This window comes from Dama dama, chromosome 9, assembly GCF_033118175.1.
Source record: "Dama dama isolate Ldn47 chromosome 9, ASM3311817v1, whole genome shotgun sequence".
Taxonomy (NCBI): Eukaryota; Metazoa; Chordata; class Mammalia; order Artiodactyla; family Cervidae; genus Dama; species Dama dama.
In genome coordinates, this window is record NC_083689.1 from 18982135 (window position 1) to 19001999 (window position 19865).

At 50.8% G+C, this 19865-nt stretch overlaps 2 protein-coding genes and 1 pseudogene across 6 annotated transcripts; all 3 read left to right on the top strand.

The window, feature by feature from the left end:
* Window positions 1-202: 202 nt before the first annotated feature.
* On the top strand, window positions 203-5402 carry LOC133061956 (uncharacterized). 5 transcript variants are annotated; one of them, XR_009694067.1, is made up of 7 exons: window positions 203-369; window positions 881-1007; window positions 1264-1582; window positions 2200-2397; window positions 2913-3069; window positions 3552-4186; window positions 4722-5402. XR_009694067.1 is itself a non-coding variant. In XM_061150333.1 (6 exons), the coding sequence occupies exons 2-6, from the start codon at window positions 989-991 to the stop codon at window positions 4035-4037; spliced, it is 1179 nt and encodes a 392-aa protein (XP_061006316.1). In that variant the 5' UTR covers window positions 203-369; window positions 881-988; the 3' UTR covers window positions 4038-5402. The 5 variants fall into 5 exon arrangements, 3 of the variants coding, with proteins under 3 accessions (XP_061006316.1, XP_061006318.1, XP_061006317.1); XM_061150333.1 differs by having other exon boundaries at window positions 3552-5402; XM_061150335.1 differs by having other exon boundaries at window positions 3565-5402.
* A 1533-nt stretch (window positions 5403-6935) lies between these two features.
* Window positions 6936-7545, top strand: LOC133061265 (ATM interactor-like). The gene has a single exon (XM_061149252.1). The coding sequence runs from the start codon at window positions 7139-7141 to the stop codon at window positions 7520-7522; it is 384 nt and encodes a 127-aa protein (XP_061005235.1). The 5' UTR covers window positions 6936-7138; the 3' UTR covers window positions 7523-7545.
* LOC133061264 (ATM interactor-like) lies at window positions 7545-9077 on the top strand (annotated as a pseudogene).
* The last annotated feature ends 10788 nt before the right edge of the window (window positions 9078-19865 follow it).

Below are 19865 nucleotides of genomic sequence, written 5' to 3' on the forward strand. Positions count from 1 at the left end.
CAGCTCCAGACCCAGGTCCACGGCCTCCCAGCCAGGAACCTGGGGACCCACTTGATTCCATATCGCTCCCAGAAGAAGAGGTTATTCCTGAAGGTGCGGTTGATGTCTACGTCAATGTGCTTGACGTCAGCACAGCACCGCCGGGCCGGCTCTTTTACGCGCTGTGGGCGGGGCCGAGGGGCGGGGCCAACGTCAGGAGGCCCTGACCCACCGGACCAACCGCCACAACGGCCGCGACGGGGCGGGCGCTGTGCCGCCGGAGGGACCGGAGCTCTTTTCTGCAGAAACCTCATTCTGCTTGTTTCTGAAGCCAGCGGGGCTCACAAGTGACGCCCCCGTCCAAGGCCCAGAACCCCGACCGTTAACTAGGTAACGTCCAGGCCCTCTGGACCCCTCCTCCGCCTCCCCCAGGGGCCTCCCAGGTGACAGCTCCCGCCAGGCCCTGAGCCTGATCCCGGGAGGCGGCTCCCAGGTGCGGGGCAGGCGGGGAGGGCGGCTGGGCCTCTGCTTCCTAACACCCTCTGGAGTGTCCCTGCCATTAGGCGGTAACAGGCGGGGCGGGGCGAGAAGAGGGCGGGATGGGGTGGGCGTGGCGAGGACAGACTCCAGTTCGCTGCCTTGCCTTCTGATAGTCACCTACTCCTCTTTTGGCACCAGCCCGACTCAGGGGGCTCGGGCTCGCAACACCCTGACTCTAAAAACCGCCCAGGAGGAGCGTGGAGCCCCACAGCCCGACACCTCCATCCCCCACCCTTGGGGATGGGCAAGGGGTCCCCAGGGGCAGCCCGCCAAGCTCCTGATGGCCTGGCCTGTTGCCCCTGCTCAGATGGACCGGCCGCATCTGATATTTCCTGATGTTCTCCGCCTTCCCCTTCTCCAGGTCGAAGAGCAGAGACCAGGCCTGCCCTCGCACTGGTGGAGGGATGCCCATGGACACCCTTTGGCACATCTATGGGGGAGAGGCGGCCCTGAGACAGATGTGGGCACCATGCCAGGGAGGAGACGGAGTGAGAGGCCTGTGGAAGATGCTGCAGGGGGGCAGGGTCTTCCTAGAGCTGGGCCTGATCTTCCCAAAACTGGGAGTGGAGAATAGCCTCAACTGCTCCCTCCCTGTGGGGTCCTGGGCTGGGCTGGCTGCCGCCCTGGCATCAGAGTATCCCAAGCCTTGTGGGGTCCAAATGCTAGTGCCCTGCAGGGTCAGGGTACTCAGCTTTGTACCTTCCTGCTGCCCTCAGCCTTTTTTTTTTTTTTTTTTTTTGCCAGCTCCTCAGCTTCTTCACCCACTTGTCGGCTCCCTGGAGGTCCTGGGCTTTTTGCTAGAATATAGGACATGCTGGTGGTGTTCTAGCTGCCAGCTCCCTAGGGTGGCCCGAATGGGCATGAACTCAAGGGCTCCCAGGACAGGCACAGACCCCTCACAGACCAAGGACACTTCAATGGCTCTGGGGTGTGGAGCAGCAGGGAACTCCAGCCGCACCCGTGACCTCCTCCCTCCTTCTGCTGTTACAGCACACATGGGGTTTTACCCTCACCAAGTGAGTGCTGAGGCCACAGATACTGAAGCCCTGGGTGCTGAGACTAGGTGGGTTTTCCTGACTGGAAGGCAAGAGAAACAAGGTGTTGAGGTACTGACCCGGCTGGAGGCCCAGAAGGCCCCCCTCACCCCCCTCAACCCCCAAGTCTCAGTCCAGGAGACTCGAGGGGAGGGCTGATCCCCCCAGGGTGCTGGCTTCAGGGTGGACTGCATTCTGGAGACAGTCTAGGGGTGGGGGTGCCATCAGGCCATCCGGAGACACACAAGGAAGGCTCGGCCCCCACATTGGGGGTCCTCCCATGGAGGGTGGCTGTGTTCCACTGTGTGCCACACCTGGGGTCCGTCTGTCCCGACAGAGCCCCAGGCAGGGCCCCGGCCAGGGGCGCTCACCACAGGGCACCCTGACCACCTTCATGCGGTCGGCACTCCCTCCTCTGCGGCCTGTGCTCCACGCTTAGGCCCACATCCTCCTGTGCACCTTGAGGACGGTGTAGGCCATGGCTGTGAGCAAGTGCCCACCCTCCAGGATGTAGGCATCCCAGAGCCTCAGGGTCAGCAGAAAGGGGGGCTCTGTGGGGACAGTGGGCATGGGAGGGGCCGCTAGAGCAGGGGACAGGGGGTCCCAGGACAGGGTTAGAAGCCCCATCTGCCTCTGGTCCCTGCAGTCCCACCATTCATCAGACAAGGTCCCAGAGCTGCTCATCTGGCTGGACAAAGGTGTTCCCACCAGGCCTCTCAAGGTCCTTAGGGCCTGACAGCACACCAGCTAACCCTCTCGGTGGGGACACCTCAGCAGATCACGATGATGGCTCAGCTGCACCCCAGGTTGACCCACCCTTCCTGAAGGGAGCCAGGCAGAAACGGTGGGTCCCTGGGACTTCAAGGTGCCACCAGGAGGGCTCTGGGCTGTCCTTGGGGCTCCCCAGGAGGGAGTTGGTATATCTGAGGGTGGGGTTTGTCCCTCCCTGGGCAACAGGAGTGGGGGACAGGGAGGCCTTGGAACCCAGTGTCCCTGGGCAGCCTTACCTGGTTGATGAAGCAGTGCATGAACCACGTGGGTGTGTAAATCCCCGCGGACATCTGCTCTAAAGCAGGGCAGGGGGTGCTCAGAGCCTGCCTGCTCTGTCGGAAACCTCCCTATTTGAGGGCCCTGTACAGCCACCCTCAGGGGTGGTGGACATGCTGTCCATGGGCCTGCTCAGCCCGAGCTCACCCCTGGCTGCCCCCAGGAGGAGGTGAATGAAGCCTGCAGGAAGCCAACTCCCTGCAGTGGCCATGGGACAGCACGTCTGGGTGGGGCGACAGTTGTACTCACATGTCCCTTCAACTTGGGGAGGGCTCTGCCGAGAATGTGCTTGTGATGGGCCTGGAATCTTAGCAATTTCAGGAATCCAGGGATGAAGAAGCCTGAGGAGCCCCCAGGCCCCCACAAGTCAGAGCCTGGCCCAGAGGGGAGTGGAGTACCACAGGAGCCCCCAGTGGTGACCCCCACCTGTGGGGCACTCTTGAGCCCTGGCTGGACATGCTCTTCCCAGGTAGGATAGCCTGTGAGGCCAGGGCAGAGGCCCTGCTCCTCGATGCCCAGCTCAGCTGGCGCCCTGAGCAGAGGGGTGGGCAGGCATCTGGCCCCGGCATGCCGTCCCCACAGCAGCCACGGCGGGGGATGGCGGGCCTGGAATGGAGGGGCAGGGAGTGTGGCCCCCAGGGGAGGTGGGGGTATGTGCCTGGCCATCTCCTGGCCTCTGCAACCCCGCTGGGGGCAGAGGAGGTGGTGCTGCTGCCTGGGCCTCATCGGCCGTGGGCTTGCAGGGCGCCTGGTGGATGGCAGGCTTGAGGCAGAAGGACCAGCAGGGAAGGAAGGAAGGGTGGTCTGCATGAGGCTGGGACTGAGGGCCGAGGCTCCAGAACCCAAAGGGCAGCGTGGGGAACCTGTGCCCTTTGCTGATGGGGAGGTAGCCTGGGCCAGGGTCCCACCAGCCCCCCTGCAAAGAGACCCCAGGTCCTGAGGCTTGCCCAGCTGTCCTTGGCAGGCACCTACTGCGCATGGCAGTCTTCTCATCAGTCATCAGCTGGAACAACCCCAGAAGGTGTCGTCCTCGTTCAGGAACATCAGTACGGCCACGACCTCATTCATGCCCTGGAAGTAGCCCACCTCCTGCAAGAGCCAGACGTGCGTGGAGGACCCACCCGGAGCCCACCTCTGCTCTTGGACGCATCAGCGCCATGGCCTGCCATGGCCACCTGGGGTCCCTCCCTTTATTATTCTGCAGAGAGGTCTTTCTGCCAATGGAAACCCACCCCCAGGATGGGAAAGAGGGGCGTCCCAGTGACTCACAGCGAGGAACGTAGCCTGTTGGTGACACTGTACACTGAGAGGTCCGCATCCTCCCCTGGTTCCTCTGGAGACCTTGCATGGCCCAAAAGCCAGAGGGGCCGAGAGATGCAGGAAAGGCAGAGCAGGACAACTCCTGCATCCCAGGGGCACAGCACCAGGCCCGCCTGACTCAGTGGGATCTGCCTGGGCTAGGATCCTGCCTGGGCCACCTGGTCCCATTTGTGGGGACCCCCACCTGAGCCATACCTGCTTGTCCTGGGGAGGATGTCCACTCAGGCTCTCTCTGCTCAGCCTTGGCTGTGACCCCTACCTGGAATGTGAGTTTTCTTGCTGCCCATGGTTCCCACTGGGCTGTACCTGTGCACACCTGGCAATGGGCCCCACCTGGGCCTCACCTGCTTCTCCTTGGTGGGATCATCCACCAGGGACATCCCTTCTCCTGCGGGCCATGTGGGATGTCATGGCCCACCTGGGCCTCACCTGCTGCATGCTGACTGTGCTCCCGGCCTGAGCTGTACCTGTTCCTACTGGTGACCATCCTTACGTGGCCTTCCCTGGTCTACCCAGGGATGATCTCGGCTTGGTCTCCCCTGCTTATCCTTGGCGCTGATTCCTCCTGGGACATACCTGCTTCTGTGGGCTAGGATGCTCACCTGGGCTGCAGTGATTCCCACTTGGGGAATGTACCTTTTCTGATGGGTGATGATACCAGTTCTACCTGGCTAGGATCCCTGCCGGGTCTCAGCTGCCTGTCCTTGGCTCAGATCCCTGCCTGAGTGCACCTGCTCTTGTCTATGATCCCTGCTGGGGTCTCACCTGCTCATATTTTGTTATACTTTCTTCTCGTTCCAGGGCTAGTAGGGTCTCCAGCTTCTCCATGTTGGATGTTGCAAGACAAAATCCATGTATTCCAGTGCCCTAAAGAGCTTCAGGGACCCAGCAAGTGGAAGTTGGCTCCCTGTTGGCAGTTTCCTGGTCACAGGGGGAGAAATCAGACATTAGTGCCTCCTTAGTGGGTGGGATCCCCCTTGGCGATCATGGCTTGGATCCACACCTAATACTTCCACTTCTAGACTTCAGGACAGGGGTAGACCTTTCTCCAAAGTCCACCCAGCTTTAGAAAACAAGGCCAACAGTCTCAGGGGGAGTTGCCAAACCTCATCAGCCATCAGGGAGATATAAATCAAGACCACAGGGCACACCACTTCTCATCCCTGGAAACTTTATTCCCAATAACAGGATGTGGAGAGACTGGAACACTCCTGTACTGCATGCAGGAAATGGTGACCCCAGCTACACTGTGGATGGGTGAAATCAGGCACAAGAGACCATATATTGTATGATTCCATTGATTTGAAGTGTCTAGCATCGCCAGGCCCATACAGACAGAAACTGGATCGGGGGTCCCCAGGGCTGGGGAATGGGCAAGGGGTGGGTATCTGCTGATGGATAAGAGACTTTCATGAGGTGGTGACAGGAGGATATAGTGGGGATGGTAGCAGGAGTCTGTAAAATAAAGACCTCTGAATGGTCTACTTGAGCTAAAGTGGATGATGTGTGAATTTCAGAGAAAGCTCTTTGAGCCCGATTTGCCCCAGGAGCCCTGAAAGTGGCAGAGACTTAGATTAAAACACAACCAGGGGCTCTCATGTTCTAGGGCAGCAGCCCTGAGCCACTGCCCATGGGGCTCTTCCTGGGACCATGCCCCCCTCATCACCCCCGCACCCCCCACAGGATGGCCCCTCTCGGGAGGCAGAGCAAGGACTGGGGACCAAGGGCACTAGGAAGAGACACACCTTCTCATAATGGACCTAACTCACTGATCCTGGCTGGTGAATGGGCTCAGGCAACACACCAGCTGATCAGAAGGGTGTTAGTTTGGGAAAAGAATGACTTATTTAACCTCAGGCAGCCTCTCTGTGCTGCTGAGACCACCCTTCAGTCCACAAGTCTGAACAAGGCCAAGGGGGAAGGGCCTCAGTTCTTGGACTCTCACAGAACCATCAAGAACATGGCTGGAGAGTTCACCAGTAGAGCTGGTGACACATGGAGAGGATGAGGGACAGTGCACTGCACAGGGTGAGGCCCTGGGTCCCCACGCCCCAGCCCACAGGCCACACGAACTCACATGGCCAGCTTGCCTGATCTGGGGCAGGACAGACAGAATGCCTCTGGGATCCAGGACACGGGCACAAGCTTGAACCCACCGGGCTCTGGAGATGCCAAAGCTCTGCCCTTCTCCCCTCATCCTCCTCCACCCACACCCCCACCCCTGCATCCCCCCACCTCTTCCCCTCAGCTTCCATCGCTTCTCCATCCTCCCTACCCCTCCATCAGCTGCTATACAGTCCTCGGCCAGCCCCAGCCCCTTCCTCCTCCTCCATTCTCCATATGTCCCCCACCCCCAGACCTTCACCTCACCATCCACCTCAGCCACCCGTCCTCCTCCCACTCCTGCTTCCTGCCAGCCTCCCCCTCCTCCTCCCCCTTTATGTTTCCTGCACTTCCTCCTCTTCCTGTCTCAACTCCTCTGTCCCATTCACACTCCTCCCTCTATATCCATCCTCCTGTACTCTTCTGTCCTCTGCCTCCATCTTCCATCCATCTCCTCTCCTGCATCCTCTCTTCCCTCCTTTGTGCTCTCCTCTGGGTCAGGTGTGGAAGCTCTGAGACTCCTCACAGGGACATGGGCACCTCTGGCTGCAGCCCACTCCCTCCTTGGAGCCCCGAAGGCACTGCAAATCCCAGCTGTTGTTCAGTACTGGGGGTTCAGCATCACCTCTGCCAGGAAGGCTGGAGTCACCCACCCGGGGGGCCTCTGTCCCCAAAGAATCTAGAAGAGACGAGATGATGCTTTTACCCATCAGACCTCTCGCTGCTAGAGATGTGTCTCCTTGATGGAAATGCACCCAGGGACAGGGCAGAAGAGATGGAACAGGGCAGGTAGGGGTCAGAGCAGGTCAGAGACACAGGGGCCTCCGAACGAACACCTACAGGCATGAAACAGAGTGGGTGTGGGCAGCAGGCAGAACTGAGGGGTCGCTGCCTTTCCACCCCACAATGGGGGCCAGGTCAGAAGTCAGGGGCAGCACTGAGCCCATACACCTGAAGGCCAGGCGTGGAAGAGGAGCGTCTTGTCCCCAGGTAGGGGAAGGTGACCAGGGACTGTTGTCACCCGGCACCGGCAAGTGCAGGTCCTAACCAGAAAAGCATGTAAACTTAAAAAGCTCAAAATTTCACAACAGGGGTCCGGCTGCGGCGCGAGAGCCATGGCGGCCTCTGAGGCAGTGGAGGCGGATCCCGCGGCTCTCGCCTCGGGTGCCCCGGCTGTCCCGGCGGCCGCAAGGGGTGCCGCCGCCGCCTCAGGTCCTTGGGGTCCCCCTAGGCAGCTGAGAGGCAGCCAGCCCCGACCCACGGTGGCGAGGCAGCAGCCCACGGGTTCAGTGTTGCCAACCCCGGAGCTCATCCAGCCGCTGGTGAGCGAGCTGTCCTGGGCCGTGAGGACCAACATCCCGTGCCTGGTGCGCAGCTGCAGCGAGATCCTGCCCAACAGCCCCGCGCTCAACATGCACCGCCTGTGGGATGGCATAGTGAATCCAACAATAAGAAAAGATTTGAAAACCGTGCCGAAATTCTACGGCTGCTGCTGCTAAGTCGCTTCAGTCATGTCCGACTCTGTGCAACACCATAGATGGCAACCCACCAGGCTCCCCCGTCCCTGGGATTCTCCAGGCAAGAACACTGGAGTGGGTTGCCATTTCCTTCTCCAATGCATGAAAGTGAAAAGTGAAAGTGAAGTTGCTCAGTTGTGTCCAACTCTTAGCGACTCCATGGACTTCAGCCTACCAGGCTCCTCCACCCATGGGATTTTCCAGGCAAGAGTACTGGAGTGGGATGCCATTGTACCGAAATTTAACCCATTCCAAGAACTCGGGAACACATATCTAAAGAACATCATTTCTTCAATCAATGTACAGACAGACCTGTCTCACACCACACCACAATTTATGCCATTTGCACCGTGGGCCAGCCCTGACTCCTCTGTGTCATCCTGTTCACAAACTTATTTGACGTTTGGTTTCCAGGTTTCCCTTCCCATTAGTGTTCAAACTCAGACTTTTTTGCCCAGATAGATAAGGTAACTTTATCTATCACTGCTCAGACTGATGCATTTATAGATGCCAGTTTCCAGCCAGGTGGGATCTCCAGAGAAGCTCAGACCAGTGGAATGCAGCATCCAGCAGATGACCGAGTACAGATGGACCAAGCTGTAATGTGTGGAGACATTTTTGAGAGTGTCCATTCATCATATGGTGTGCCTACAGACAATATTATAAGCAGTGGCTTAGTAGCAGAGATTGTAACTCATGATTTGTTACCTTAGAACCACCCTAAAACTTTAACTCAAGATATTGAGAAATCTGCACCAATTATAAACTTCAATACACCAAATAGTATGCTTTCATCACAGAACATGACAGATAATCAGACCCCAACCATGGATTTATTAAGTGACCTAGAAAACATCTTGTCAAGTAACCTGCCTGATCAGATGCTGGACAATCGTAGTCTTTTGTCTGACACAAATACTGGACCTGACACCCAGCTCCCATCAGGCTCAGCCCAAAATCCTAAAACTGATTTTGATATCGAAGAGTTCTTTTCAGCCTCAAATATCCAGACGCAAACCGAGGAGAGTGAGCTTAGCACCATGACCACTGAGCCGGTCTTGGAGTCACTGGACACAGAAACCCAAACTGACTTCTTCCTTGCAGACCCCTCTACACAGGCCTACAGTTGTAGGGGAAATTCTAGCTTCTTAGGCCTTGAAATCTTTGACGCACAGACACAGATGGACCTGAGCTTCTTTTTAGACAGTAGCCCTTGTCTGCCGCTGGGAAGTATCCTGAAATATTCCAGCCTTTCCTTGAGTACTGATTCATCTGACACAGATACCCAGACTGACAGAATCTCCACTGCTAAACATCTGCCTGCCCTGGAAAAGAAAGTTCAGTTGGACAGTGCCGAAACACAGACCATGAACTCTGGCTTCGAAACTTTGGGGAGCTTATTCTTCACCAGCAATGAGACTCAGACAGCAATGATGACTTTCTTCTGGCCGATCTGGTCTGGAACACAATGGAATCTTAGTTCAGCTCTGTCAAAACCCAAACATGTGCAGAACTACACCCAGTCTCCAACTTCTGAAAGCAGAATCCACAGGGGGATGGATTCATGGTTCCCTTCTGGATTTAGAAGATGAAGAACAAGGACAACAGTATTAACTCTACTGAATGTAGTCGATGATACAGTGACTTTGATTCTTTGAGGTTCTTTGCCTTTTTGTACTTGTAAACATGAAGTTTGTGTAAAAATTTGTGAGTGCATTATAAAGTGTAAGATGTTGATCTAAAATAAAAAAAAAACAAAAGTAGGGAATTCCCTGGCAGTCCAGTAGTTAGGACTCCATGTCTCCACTGCCACAGGCCCAGGTTCAATCCCTGGTTGGGAAACTAAGATTCTGCAAGCATGGGGTATGGCCAAAAAAATATATATGTGTGTACATACAGATAGATAGATATAGATACCTCCAGGGAATCTTCCCAACCCAGGGTTCAAACCCAGGTCTCCCACATTGCAGGCAGATTCTTTACCAACTAAGCCACCAGGAAAGTTCTATACAGTAGGACCTTCTTGTTTATCCATTCTATGTATAGTAGTTTGCATCTATTTATCCAAAACTCCCAATACATCCCTCCCCCACAGCTCATTTATTTTTATCATCCACTGTACGCCATTGTCTGGATGTGCCACCGTTTGTATATCCGCTCACCTATTGTAAAAGGTTATCTTTGGAGCTGATTTTGCTGGCAGATTATAGCCGACGCCACAGAGCGTCTCAGGACGGGTTGTGGCATGAGATGACCACCAGAGGGCGCCAGAACCTCTTCTCTCTCACCAGGGCTGCACCAGTCATTTCCTCTGCATCCTGGCCCATGGTTACTGCACTAGAGTAGACTGGGTCTTTGCCTCCAACTAGGATTGATCTGGTGGGCTTCCCCTGTGGATCAGATGGTAAAGAATCTGCCTGCAATGCGGGAGACCCAGGTTCGATCCCTGGATCGGGAAGATACCCTGGGGATGGAGAAGGAAATGACAACCCACTCCAGTATCCTTGCCTGGAGAATCCCATGGACAGAGGAGCCTGGTGGCTACAATCCATGGGGTCGCAGAGTCGGACACGACTGAGTAACTAACACACACACACACACACACACACACACACACACACACGGTTATGGGGGAACTACTGGTGGGAGAAATTAAGTTGGACTTGTTTCCTTTGGATTAAAAAGCAGGGTTTCATGACTGGATGTTGTCCCTGGAAGGGATGGGGGGAGGATAGATGGGTCAGGGTGTAATCAGGGTGTATATGGGGTGGTTTGTAGTTCAGCATTTATGGGGCTTGTCCAGAATCTTGCCCCCAAAGAAGCTAACTGAAGAGTCAGCTGGATCTGCCATCTGTAGAGATGAGCTTGGTGTTGGTGGGTGGGGGGTGGGGAGCAGGGAGGAAAAGCAGCCCTAAGTCTGATTTCCCGGGATGGCAATCCCTGGCCCAAGGATGCTTGTGTCTGGTTGGATGAGAAATCAGGGGCCCAGCAGGAGGGAGGTGGCTTGGGATCCTTGGGTCTGAGGTCCCCCTCCCCTTTATATAGTGACCATGTTAAGTGGCTGGTGAAGGCAGCGGGTGGATCTGCCTTCCCAGGTGTGTGCAGTCTGCCTTGTTTTTACCCTGTGTTGTCAGGGCACTTTAGGGAAGATAGCGCCTGTTCCAGAAATACTGACCGATCTTTTTCAGAATGTATTTATTAAGGGCTCAGAATAAGAACTTCTCTGGTGCCTCAGGTGGTAAAGAATCTGCCTGCAATGCAGGAGACCTGGGTTTGATCCCTAGGTTGGAAAGATCCCCTAGAGGAGGGCATGGCAACCCACTCCGGTATTCTTCCCTGGAGAATCCCCATAGACAGAGGAGCCTGGCGGGCTACAGTCCAGGGGGTTGCAAAGCATCAGACACGACTGAGCGACTAAGCACAGAAAAAGGAATCTTATGCCTACAAATATTTATTTTTTAATTAAAGTTTTTGGGGGCTGTGCTGGGTCTGCAGTTTCTGTGCGGGCTTTTTCCCTACCTGTGGTGAGAGGAGACGACTCTGTAGCTGCAGTGCTAGGCTTCTCACTATGGTGACTTCTCTCGTGGAGCACAGGCCTCAGTAGTTGTGGAGCAGGGCTCGGTCGCTCCAGCATGTGGGATCTTCCTGGATCGGGGATTGAACCCGTGACTCCTGCACTGGTAGGCAAATTCTTTACCACTGAGCCACCTGGAGAGCTCACAAATAGGTTTTCAATTATGAATTCATAGTAAATTATTATACACTGAATCCTATTGAGAGAAAATTAGGCAAGAGGAGAAGGGGACCACAGAGGATGAGATGGTTGGATGATATCACTGACTCAATGGACATGAGTTTGAGCAAACTCAGGGAGATGGTGAAGGAGAAGGAAGCTTGGTGTGCTGCAGTTGATGGAGTCACAAAGAGTCAGACATGACTGAGTGGCTGAACAACAACAAAGCCTTGTAAGTGTTCCCATGAAAACGTGAGTGAAGCTGGAACTTTAAATTTATGTATTTAGCCGTGCCTCACTGCACGTGGGATCTTAGTTCCCCCACCAGGGATCAAACCTGTGCCCCCTGCAGTGGAAGCACAGAGTCCTAACCACTGGACTGCCAGGGAATTCTGGAAGCTGGAGCTTTTAAACTGTTTATCATTTCTTATTTCCTAGTCCCCTGTCCTCAGCCCCTTTTAAGGAAAACGATATCAGCTCATTCTGGTGAATCCAGAGCAATTTGGACAAAGATAAATTGACTCAAAAGAGGACTTAAATGAAATCTAGTTCTTATCCACCCTCCGTGGCACTTGGGTTCCTCAGACACTCACACATCTTATCAATAGAGAAAAAACTAGAGACTTTCCTACCTGTTCAGCAGTTAAGACTCCATGCTTCCACTGAAGAGGGCATGGATTCAATCCCTGCTTGGGGAACTAGTGGTCACCAGTGATTACCAGTGTGGAGAGGGATGGGGTAAGTGGCAACATAAGGGTAGCAGAGTAGGAAGTACAACCAGTATAAAATAAGCTACAAGGGTATATTGAACAGGTGAAGCAGTGGTAAAGAATCCACCTGCCGATGCCTGAGATGCAGGTGACATGGGTTTGATCCCTGGGTCAGGAAGATCCCCTGGAGTAGGAAATGGGAACCCACTCCAGTACTCTTGCCTGGAAAATTCTGTGGACAAAGGAGCATGGCAGGCTGCCGTCTATAAGTCGCAAAGCGTTGGACACGACTGAGTGACTGAACTCACATGCATGGGAAATAAAGCCAATAATTTATAACTATAATGAAGTATAACATTTAAACATCGTGAATCACTATATTGTACACCTGTAACTTATGTAATATTATACATCAACTGTAACATAGATGTAAAAAAAAACCCTGGGGAACTTCCTTGGTGGCGTAGTAGATAGGAATCTGCCTGCAAATGCAGTGGACATGGGTTTGATCCCTGGTCCTCACACATTGGTGCTGTGTGCCACAACTACCAAACCCACACTCCAGGGCCCAGAGCCACAACTACTGAGCCTGCACACTGAAGCCCGTGCACCCTAGAGCCTGTGCTCAGAAACAAAGACGCCACCACAATGAGAAGCCCATGCACCGCGACTAGAGAGTAGCCCCTGCTCACTGCAACTAGAGGAAGCCCACAGGCAGCAATGAAGACACAGTGTAGGCGAAAAGAAATACATAAAAAAATAAAATTAAAATGAAAAAAAACAGAAACAAAAAATTTCCTGGAGGTCCTGTTGTTAGGACTCCAGGCTTCCACTGCCGGGGACCCAGGCTCAATCCCTGGACAGGTAACAGATCCCACAGGGCATGCGGTGTGGCTTAAGGAAAAAAAAAAGGGTACAAAACATACAAACAAAAATCTTACCTAAATAGCCCCCTGCCTCCAGGGGCCAGAGGTCGTGAAGTTTGCTGGGGAGTCCAGCCCGGGATGGAGGAGACCTCAGGGGTAGGTAGGGGCGTCCCAGGCAGAGGACACAGTGTGGGTGGGCTAAGACCACCAGGTCACGTGGTCTTGGGCCCTGGTACCAAGCTGGATTTGGGCCTTGATAGCTGGGATGACCTATGTATTTTGTAAAAATTAATAACCCTTTGTTTTTATAGTTCTAGGTTTACAGAAATACTGAGAAATGAATACAGAGTTTCCACATATCTGCCCAATTCCCCTACTCCTCCCCTCCAGTTTCCTCAGTTATTAACATCTTGCAGGAGTGTGGTGCAGCTGTGCTAAAGAATGAAGTAAGACTGAACCTCAATGGATGTGAGTTTGAGCAAACTCCGGGAGATAGTAGAGAACAGGGAAGCCTGGAGTGCTGTAGTCTAAGGGGTCACAAAGAGTCGGATGCAACTGAGCTATTGAACAACAACAAGATTGATGCATTATTAGTTAAAGCCCATAATTTAGAGTGGGTCTCACTCTTGGTGTTGTGCAGTTCTATGACTTTTGAAAAATAATGATGACTATCCACCCAGTATTGTACAGAAGAGTTCCATTGCCCTAAAAATCCCCAGGCCTCCACCTGTTTCTCCCTCTGTCCAACCTCCTGGCAACTACTGAGATTTTACCATCTCTGTTGGAGAAGGAAATGGCAACCCAGTATCCTTCCCTGGGAAATCCCACCGACAGAAGAGCCTGGTACCAGAATGTCCTATGGTTGGAGTCATATGGTATACAGTGTTTTCTGACTGCCTTCTTTTATGAAGCATATGGGCACTTAAGGTACCTCCATGTCTTTTCATGGTTTGATAGCTCTTTTTCTTCTTTTCGTTTTTCAATATGCTCTTTTGTTAATTGTGGTGAAATATACATAACATTTGGGCAGTGAGTAAAGAATCCATCTGCAAGTGCAGGAGACACAGGAGACATGGGTTTGATCCCTGGGTCAAGAAGATCCCCTGGAGGAGGGTGTGGCAACCCACTTCAGAATCCTTGCCTGGAGAATCCCGTGGACAGAGGAGTCTGGCGGGCCATAGGGTCGCAAAGAGTCGGACATGACTGAAGCGGCTGAGCACACACTCAGGCACACACTCACACATACATGACGTTTACATTGTAATCATTTTTAAGTGTCCCGTTCAGTGGTATAGGGTACATACAGTTACACTGTCGTGTGGCCATAGTCAACTATCCATCTCCAGAACTCTTCTTATCTTGTGAAACTGAAACTCTGTCTTCATTAAAGATAAACAGCTCATTTCTTCTTTTATTTAAAAATTTTATCATGGTAAAACTTTTGTTGTTGTTCAGTTACTAAATCGTGTCTCTTTGCGACTCCATGTACTGCAGCACGCCAGCTCCCCTGTCCTCTGCTGTCTCCCAGAGCTTGCTCAAATTCATGTCCATTGAGTCGGTGATGGTATCTAACCATCTCATCCTCTGCCGCAACCTTCTCCTTTTGCCCTCAATTTTGCCCAGCATCAAAGTCTTTACTAATTAGTCGGCTGTTCGCATCAGGTGGACAAAATATTGGAGCTTCAACTTCAGTATCAGTCATTTCAATGGATATTCAGTGTTGATTTCCTTTAGGATTGACTGGTTTGATCTTGCAGCAAAATATACATAACATAAAATCTACTGTGTTAACCATTTTTAAGTATATAGTTGGGTGACAGTAAGTACATTCACATTGTCGTGCAACCCTCCCCACCATCCATCTCCAGAACTCTTTTCATCTTCCCAAAGTGAAACTCTGTCCCCTTTAAACATTCACTCCCCATCCCCCTCCCCCAGTCACTGGCCCCCACCTACCTACTTTCTGTCTCTGTGAATCTAGGGACCTCCCCTTAAGAGAAATCTTACAGTATTTGTCCTTTCGTGTCTGGCTTATTTCACCGAATATCATGTCCTCTAGGTTTGTTCATGTCGTAGCAAATGTCAGAAGTTTCATCATTCATTAAAAATTTTTTCTTATTATTTATATATTTGGCTGTGGCAGGTCTTAGTTGTGGCATGTTGGATCTTTGATCTTAGCTGGGGCATGTGGAGTCTTTATAGCTGTGACATTTGAACTCTTAGTTGCTGATTTAGCTCCCCAACCAGGGATCAACCTGGGGCCCCCTGCATTGGGAGTGAGGAGTCTTAGCCTCTGGACCACCAGGGAAGTCCTAGAAATTCCTTTATTCTTAACAACTACTGATAAAGAAGGACTTACTTCTGTCACACTGATAATTGTTTTCTATATACCTTACAGCTCTTTTGTCTTTCATTTCCTGCATTATGTTTTCTTTTGTGTTTAATTTTTTTAGTGAAACATTTAAATGCCTCTCCTATTTCCTTTTGTGTATATTCTATAGCCATTTTCTTTGTGGTTACCATGGGGATCACATTCAACATCCTAAAGTTATAATACTCAAATTTGGATTCATACCAGCTTAATGTCAATAACACACAAAACCACCCCTTCACAGCTCCATCCCACTGTTTTTCAGTTGTTGGTGTCACAGAATCACATCTTCAGATGTCATGTGTCAAAAAACATCAACCAATAAATGTTCAAATACATTAGCCTCAAGATTTCCCTGGTGGTCCAGGGGTTAAGAATCGCCTTACAATATAGAGGACACGGGTTCCATCCCTGGTCTGGTAAGATCAGACATGACATGAAGCAACTAAGTCCGTGTGCCAGTATTACTGAGCTTGCAAGCTGCAAGTAGTGAAGCCCATGCACTTAGAGCCCATACTCTACAACAAGAGAAGCTATCGAAGTTAGAAGCTCTCATACCTCAACTAAGACCAAGGGCAGCCCTCATTCGTGTCCGACTCCTTGCGACTGTATCCACCAGGCTCTTCTGTCCATGGGATTTCCCAGGCAAGAATACTGGAGTAGGTTGTTATTTCCTTCTCTAGGGGATCTTCCCGACCCAGGGATCGAACCTGCATCTCCTGCATTGGCAGGCAGATTCTTTATCACTGAGCCAGCAGGGGAGCACGAGGTCCCAATAGCCATAGATTATATTTAGGTTTTCTGCCATCAAAATGCTACATCTTTTTCAAAAAGAAAGATTCCTAATTGTCTCTACTCTTGATACCAGAGCTCAGAGGCTGTTCTACTCCAGCATGTGGTCGCTGGAAGATACTTTGACCTGTAGGATTTCAGGCCATTCTTCTGTGAAGCTCTGCTTTGAAATGCCAGCTTGCAAAACAGTTGAGATCTATTAAGAAACTTTCTTCTCTTAAAACCTAGTGAACTTGATCTACAGAGACGGAGTTTGTTTAAATGGAGGTTCAAACTGTGAAGGTACCTTTTTCCCTTGCAGGTCTGCCTTGGTCCCTGTGCAACCACGTTCTTGGGGAGATGAAGGTGATGCTGGTAGGGTACGACGTTACCATGGAGATGACTGGGACTGATCCTATGAACCGTGTTCTTGGAGCAATGCGAGCGACACTGCTAAGGTATAATGTTACCATGGAGACAGCTGGGCCTGGTCCTCTGAGCAGCAATCATTCTAGCTATCATCCTGGCAAAAAGGGTGAGAAGAAATTAATATGCCAGCAGCTCCAAGGACACGTGACTGCTACAAATTCTGTGCTAGTCTGCGTTTCTACAGTCTGTGAATATCTCCTGGAACCACTGTGAAGATGCAATCTGCAAAATCGCCAGAGAGGTTATCAGGAAAATCTTCCAGTTCACCCTCTGATGAAGGTTTGTTACAGATCCACAGCCTGATAAAGCAGAGATATTTGTCGGCTTTGTCTTAGAGCACAAACACAAAAGAAGAAAGAAAAAGAACAAAAAAGTTCACCTCAGCATGAGTCTTTCTAATGGATATTCAGGGTCAATTTCCTTTATATATATATTTTTTCTTTTTTTCAATTTCCTTTAGGATTGAGTGGTTTGATCTCCTTGCAGTCCAAGGGACTCTCAAGAGTCTTCTCCAGCACCACAGTTTGGTAGCATCAATTCTTTGGGGTCTCTTTTACAAGGGCACTAATTCCACTCATGGGGGATCCACCCTCCTGACTTAACCCCTTCCCAAAGGCCCCGCCCCCTAATACCAGCATCTTAGGTGTTAGCAACTTAACACATGAATTTGGGGGGGATGCATTCTGTCCATTGCAGTGGTTCATCATCTTCAGAGGAAGAGAATTCACTATGGACAGCAGCTATGTTAGCGGCCAGCTGATTCATACTGAGGACCCAAGCATTCATCAGAGGCACATTCACAGCCTGATCCTTGACAATACGCCAAGTGCCTCAATACTGGAAGAAGATCTTTTTTAAAAAAATATTCTCCACTCTGCATCCAATAAAATCTCTGGCACTGGGAGGCAGCAAAGAGTTCCAGTACTGCCTTCATGGGATTTATCATTTTCTTTAAAAAAATTTTTATTTATTTGGCTGCGCTGCTTAGAATGTGGGCATGCACATGCTGCAGAGCAACTAAGCCCATGTACCACAACTTCTGAGCCTGTGGTCTAAAGCCTGGGAGCCACGACTACCGAAGCCCATGTGCCCTAGAGCCTGTGCTCCATAACGAAAGAAGCCACGGCAATGAGGAGCCCAAGCCCTGCAACTAGAGAGTGGCTTCTGCTCTCCACAACTAGAAAAACGTCTGAGGAACAACGAAGACCCAGGACAGCCAAAAATAATATCTATAAATAAATTCAAAAAATATTAAAAAAAAATAGGGACTTCCCCAGTGGTCCAGTGGGTAAGGCTCTGCACTTCCACCGCAGGGGGCTTGGGTTCACTCCCTGGTTTGGGAACTAAGGTCCCACATGTTGTGACTCCTGAGCCTACAGGCTCCAGAGCCCACATGCCACAACAAAAGATCCCGCATGATGCAACTAAGACCCAACACAGTCAAGTAAGATAAATAAATGAATAAATATTTTAAAAACACAAAAAACAAAAATACGGACTTCCCTGGTGGTCCAGGGGTTAAGACTCTACGCTTCCACTGCAGCGGGTGTGCGTTCAATCTCTGTTCAGGGAACTAAGATTCCCAGGTGCTGGGTAATGCAGCCAGAAAAAAATAAAACAAAACAGAATAGCAGATTTTCACACACTTGGGCTGGGCCCAGTGCACCTGGACACACAGGTTCAGCTGCTAGGGAGGCCGGATGGCAGCTGCAAAACCACTTCTGAAACACGATCCCCGGGAAGCTGCAAATCTTATTGATGCAGGAGTCAGCTGTGCTCACCCACTGGCTCTGTCTCTCCAGTCCCCAGTGACCCCACTCTTTGTCTTAAGGCCAGCTCCCTCTTCAGGCGTCACCTGCAGCATCTTTCTAGCCACGTACACCTTCCCAGTTTCCGGCTCCTTGCTATACACCCCACCTTCAGAGCACGTGCTGCACAGGGGAGGTTGCCGAGGGGTTTGTTCATTCAGCTTTTTCACGTCACGTCCCCAGCCGGACACACAGACATCAGGGACCTGGTCGGTCTTCTATACTGCGGAGATATCTGCTTGTTTTTTCCTTTTTTAATCTTTCTTTACATTTTTATTTTTTATATTATTTTCTTGTCATTCTTTTTTTATTATTTTTAAACTTTTCTTAAAAAATTCTTCATTTTAGTTTATTATTGTTTTTTAATTGTTATCTGACCATTTGGCTGTGCAGCATGGCATGTGGGATCTTAGTTCTCCGACCAGGGACCAAACCTGTGCCCCTGAAGTGGAAATGCACTGGATCAACAGGGAAGTTCCCTCAACATGCATTTAGATTTATTCACAATTATATAAAATCCTAAAAGGTGATGCTGTTAAAGTGCTGCACTCAGAATGCCAGCAAATTTGGAAAACTCAGCAGTGGCCATAGGACTGGAAAAGGTCAATTTTCATTTCAATCTCAAAGAAGGACAATGCCAAAGAATGTTCAGACTGCCCTACAATTGTGCTTATTTCACATGCTAGCAAGGTAATGATCAAAATTCTTCAAGTTAGGCTTCAGTAGTACTTGAACTGAGAACTTCCAGATGTATAAACTGGGTTTAGAAAAAGCAGTAGAACCAGAGATCAAATTGCCTACATTCACTGGATCATAGAAGAAGCAAGAGAATTCCAGAAAAACATCTACTTCTGTTTTATTGACTATTCGAAAGCTTTTGTCAGTGTGGATCACAACGAACTGTGGAAAATTCTTAAAAGACATGGGAATACCAAACCACCTTACCTGCCTCCTGAGAAATCTGTATGCAGGTCAAGAAGCAACAGTTAAAACCGGATATGGAATAATGGACTGGTTCAAAATTGGGAAAGGAGTACGTCAAGGCTGTATATTGTCACCCTGCTTATTTAACTTATATGCAGAGTACATCATGTGAAATGTTGGGCTGGATGAATCACAAGCTGGAATCAAGATTGCTTGGAGAAATATCAACAACCTCAGGTATACAAATTATACCACTCTAATGGCAGAAAGTAAAGAGCAATTAAAAAGCCTCTTGGTGAAGGTGAAAGAGGAGGGTGAAAAAGTTGGCTTGAAATTCATCCTTAAAAAAAAAATGATTATGGCATCCAGTCCCATCACTTCATGGCAAGTAGAAGGGGAAAAAGTGGAAGCAGTGACAAATTTTATTTTCCTGGGCTCCCAAATCACTGTGGACAGTGACTGCAGCCATGAAATTAAAAGACACTTGCTTCTTGGAAGGAAAGCTATGACAAACCTAGAAAGCATATTGAAAAACAGAGACATCACTTTGCTAACAAAGGTCTGTATGGTCAAAGCTATGGTTTTTTCAGCAGTCATGTGTGGATGTGAGAGTTGGACCATAAAGAATCTGAGTGCCAAAGAATTGATGCTTTCAAACTATGGTGCTGGAGAAGACTCTTGAGAGTCTCTTGGACTGCAAGATCAAACCAGTC